Here is a 4,755-nt window from a genome sequence, read left to right as displayed (position 1 = left end):
ATTTACCCACAATCGGTTTACGTTCATGCCAATATAAACCGATTATGGATAATCGGTTGATTTTTCATGTCCATATAAACCGATTCTGGGTAGAAGCTAGTTTCAAAAAATCTCGGTATGCTTTTGACGTTACAATCGGTATATGTTTTTGATAACATATACCGATTCTGAGTTTGTGTTCTTCAAAAATTTTCAAATTTTCAAATTTTTTTCATGTTCAGATGATTAATTAACACAAGTTAATTTCACATCTAACACTATATTTTACCAAAAACATATACCGATTCTGAGTTTGTGTTCTTCAAAAATTTTCAAATTTTCAAATTTTTTTCATGTTCAGATGATTAATTAACACAAGTTAATTTCACATCTAACACTATATTTTACCACTAATCACCCAAATTAACACTAATTAATCAGGAGTAAATTAACCATTAAGAAAATAGTTGGTTAAGGGGTTTGTATGAACTACTTCTTAATGACCCTATTTTGTCATGTAGCTATAAGCCCCAATTAAATGGCATATGCCCCAATTTAACCAGGTAAAACTACCAAGTATTTGGCCAATTTAACGATGAACCGCTCATGTTGGAAAAATTCTTTTCTTTCTTTATCTCGGCTATTCAAGCATCACTGAACTAACCAAAAAGGGGAGCCTATTTGTAGTAGTATATTTTTTTTCTCTTCGAAAGAATAAATAGAAATGGGATGCCGGTTCAGACCGGCGTTACTGCAATGGACCTGTTAAACGAATGCATGACCGTCACTATCATCCTACTAGAAGCTTGATTGTAGAATGAAACACTTGTATAGGAGAACCCTTGTGAGTGATTCCCTATTTATTTTAGTTTTAATTTTAATATATTCAACGGTGAAGTCTTATGATACTAAAAACACTTCTAATTGTACCATGTTTGGACAACACTCTAGAAATTGCATTTTAATTTCAGTAAAAGAATCAGAAGCTAGTTTGGATATCTAATTTTAAAATTACTTCCGTAAGCGATTTTTTTTTTAAACATCATTAACTTGCGCCTCACTCATTTCACAAAACCTTTCTAATATATACATGGTTCAGAAAAAAAAAAATTAAAAAAAAATCACAAAATCTGGATCCGCCCGCCCCGAGGAATGTAATGACAATACCATCATTTCATGAATTGGACCACATGATGAAGGCATGTCACCACCTAAAATTGAAGTTATTCTGTAGCTAGTACAGCGGTTGGCCTTATGAATGGACGCGACACGAGCTATAGAGTCAGCACTTAACAGAATTTATATCGTCATTAGCATGATGTAATGCATCCAAGGATACTTACACATGTATGTGAAAGAGTAGGATATTAGTGAGATTCCGTCCATCTGAAGGAGTCTCATTCAAGGATTTCAACTCACATGCCGGCCCGGCAACTCCATTGCTGAAACTACCACACACTTCAAGTTTCCATTTCAATAGATGTGAATATCACCTTTGTCTCGTTAATTAAAAGAAGATATTGTACGAAAGTTGCAATTGGCACAGAAACGGGCACCATGCTCCAGTCCAGGCCTTACAAATAAAAGCGACGATCGACATTAAAGTCAGCAATCCCTTGTTTTTAAAATATTTTTTTATCAGGAATCCTTTTCAAGTAAATAAAAATAAAAATGATAATAGAAGAATAGTAAAGTTAGAATCTTAGTACAGTATCGATTATGCGGCCAATGTGCTTATTTATAAATGCCTTGCAAAGACTCTTCATTTCTACCACAACCAACACTCAGAAAACAAACAAAGTCCTTCGATTCCTGAATCACTTCTTTGCATGCTATATCATCCATGGCTTCCAGTTCTACTTCTTTTGCCTAATTCTCTTCTTAATAACTTCATTGTTTTCCTCTTGAAGATTATATCGACGATTGGCCTACTAAGCCATCATCATTCACGTAGGATTTGACGTTTTAGTTTTTTTTTTTAATGTTGCTATATATCTTTCGATAGATTCGTTACTGTTTAAGCAAGAAAAATAACGTGTTAGACTTTAATTTAGTACTTTAGTAGTAGTTGCCAATATACTCCCTCCATTACTTTTTAATAGGCCAGTTTCTTTTTTTTTTTGAGAAAATTAAGGAAATTAGGAGAATTAATTATTGAAAGTGGTCTTCTAGATACTTGTCAATAAAAGAAGTGAAGTGAAATGGTCCCCATAACACTTGTAAACCAAAGAAATAAGTGAAATGGTCCCCATGACCTTAATAGATTAATTATTTATTTACTGTGAACACATTTCTGGAAGTGATGTGGCGGAGTATTGTACAAGTGTTCGAGGCTTAACATTAAAATTATTAGGAGCTATTTCAGAGAGTTTAGGTCTTAACAGAGACTACATAGAAAAAGTACTTAGTAATCATAGTCAACATATGGCTATAAATTATTATCCCCCATGTCCTGAACCAGAGCTTATTTATGGACTTCCTGGTCATACTGATCCCAATGCTATCACCATCCTCCTTCAAGATGATGTTCCTGGATTGCAAGTCCTTCGGGATGAGAAATGGATCGCCGTTCATCCTATACCTAATACGATTATTATTAATATCGGTGATCAAATACAGGTATTTATCCGTCATTTGATCCACATAAGAACAGATGCTTGTATTTTATACTCTTTCAAGGGCACCAAATTTTTGAGTAATTGTATCTTGTATGTTAAATGAAATTGTTTTTTGTGTGAAGTTTCAGGCTATTAGTAAGGACAAGTATAAAAGCGTTCTTCACCGGGCCGTTGTAAACTGCGACAAAGAGAGGTTTTCTATCCCAACCTTTTGTTGTCCATCTAAAGAAGCTGTGATTGGACCGGCTTCTCAATTGGTCGATGACGAGCATCTTTCACATTATAAGGATTTCACTTACACTGAATATTTTGGAAAATTTTGGAATCAAAAACTGGGAACTGAAACTACTTTAGATATTTTTAAGACAACTTCTAATGATTAACAAAACGCAAGGTGAGGAATTTAGAAAATTTTCAAAAGTCCCCACTAGTTTTGATATCCTTTTCTTATGGTTAAAGGGTGTTAGCTGGCCTAATCTTCCCAAGGTTAAAGGGTGCTAGTCGGCCTAATCTTCCCAAGATGAAGATGGCTTGTTGTTGGTTTTTTTTGATTGATCATTAGGAAGAATAAAAGAAAGAACACTTAAAGGAAAGGAAGGCTAGGGACGGATTCAGGAAGTATAAATTTTCTTTTAAAGCTTGGGCTAAAAGCTTGGTCAGAGCAAAAAAGAAATTAGACTTGTGGACTAGCAAGGCCACCCGGGCTTTAACCCCTTTAGCCCGGGGTAGGTCCGTCCCTGAGGAAGGCACCTTAATCCGATAATTACAAGTGAAAAGAAATAACAAAGAGTGAAGATTGTTCGTTGTTTGACGTCAGAGGTAACGGCCAAGGAGTTTACGATGACAAGGTGACGAAGTGATAAATGATGACACCTAAAACCATGCATACTTGGTTGGTTGGTTGGCTCAAGCTGGAGTTTGTAATGACGACACTTATATAAGCCTGGATCGCGTGTGCGGTGACGTCATGTTGATTACGTACCTGAAACTGAAAAATGCTGTTTCATAGCGATGCCGACATTGTTGTGCAAATGATGAATGAATAGTACCTGGGTGTTCAGTTGTGGTGGACCAAGGTGGAGTTCGTGACGACGACACTTATATATAAGCAGGTATATGACACGCTGTATGTGTTGACGCCACGCTAGTCACGTTGATTACGTACCTGAAAAACGCGGTTTCATAACTATGCCGACAGATAGTTGTCAATGTAACATGCATGTCATCACTGTAAACGGACTACTCCCTCCCGACCACATATATAGGCGGCGGGCCAATTCTTTTAGGTTAATAAATTTCTTTTGATATAATTGTATAAATCCAATTGTGATGATATAATCAAGTAACATAAATAAGAAAAAAATAGTTAAAAGTCATATTGAAATTGTCATTCCGCCTATCTAATGGTACAAGGAAAAAAATAATATTCCGCCTTTAAAATAAGTACGGAGGGAGTATTTTTTTGGCTTCTTAGCTTTCTGGCATTATGAGGAATTTCCTGTTTAATCCACTAAACCCGACACGGTTTAGTGGCTAGTCCAGTGGGAAAAATCATTTAGTGGCTGGTCCAAAAAAGTTTAAAAGAAGTTCAAATTACTAGGTTACCCTTTAAAAACAGTTTTCAATCTACAGCAGACCTAATTCAAAACATCTCGGTTTCACCTCCTATTTCAGTTTCAAATCAAAATTGATCAGTTTCGTCTCCTATTTCAGTTCCTGACCTAATTCAATTGAATAAGAAATGGGTACAAGTAGGAAAATTAAGAGGACGATTACAGAAGAAATTACTGAAGTGTCTCCTACACCAGCGACACCAGCGAAAAGAAGAAGGAAATCCGACGAAGATTCACCAACAGAATCCTCACCTGCTGCTAAATCTCCTTCACCAGCGAAAAGAAGAAGGAAATCTGTCGAATATTCACCAACAAAATCCTCACATGCTGCTAAATCTCCTTCACCAGCGAAAAGAAGAAGGAAATCTGTCGAAGATTCACCAACAGAATCCTCACCTGCTGCTAAATCTCCTTCACCAGCGAAAAGAAGAAGGAAATCTGTCGAAGATTCACCAACAGAATCCTCACCTGCTGCTAAATCTCCTTCACCAGTGAAAATAAGAAGGAAATCTTCTGATGATTCACCAACAGAACCCTCCCCTGCT

General features: G+C 36.2%; 1 protein-coding gene across 1 annotated transcript; it reads left to right on the top strand.

The window, feature by feature from the left end:
- Positions 1 to 1,873: 1,873 nt before the first annotated feature.
- Positions 1,874 to 2,980, top strand: LOC113278747 (protein DMR6-LIKE OXYGENASE 1-like; the record flags this gene model as incomplete). The annotated part of the gene is made up of 3 exons (XM_026527505.1): positions 1,874 to 1,929; positions 2,280 to 2,598; positions 2,726 to 2,980. Coding segments are annotated over 3 exons (630 nt in total), but the record flags the coding sequence as incomplete, so codon positions are not given.
- Between the last annotated feature and the right edge of the window lie 1,775 nt (positions 2,981 to 4,755).

The sequence above is a fragment of the Papaver somniferum genome, chromosome 5 (assembly GCF_003573695.1).
Source record: "Papaver somniferum cultivar HN1 chromosome 5, ASM357369v1, whole genome shotgun sequence".
Taxonomy (NCBI): Eukaryota; Viridiplantae; Streptophyta; class Magnoliopsida; order Ranunculales; family Papaveraceae; genus Papaver; species Papaver somniferum.
The sequence above is the reverse complement of the archived record's forward strand: the minus strand, read 5'-3'. Positions and strand labels throughout refer to the sequence as shown.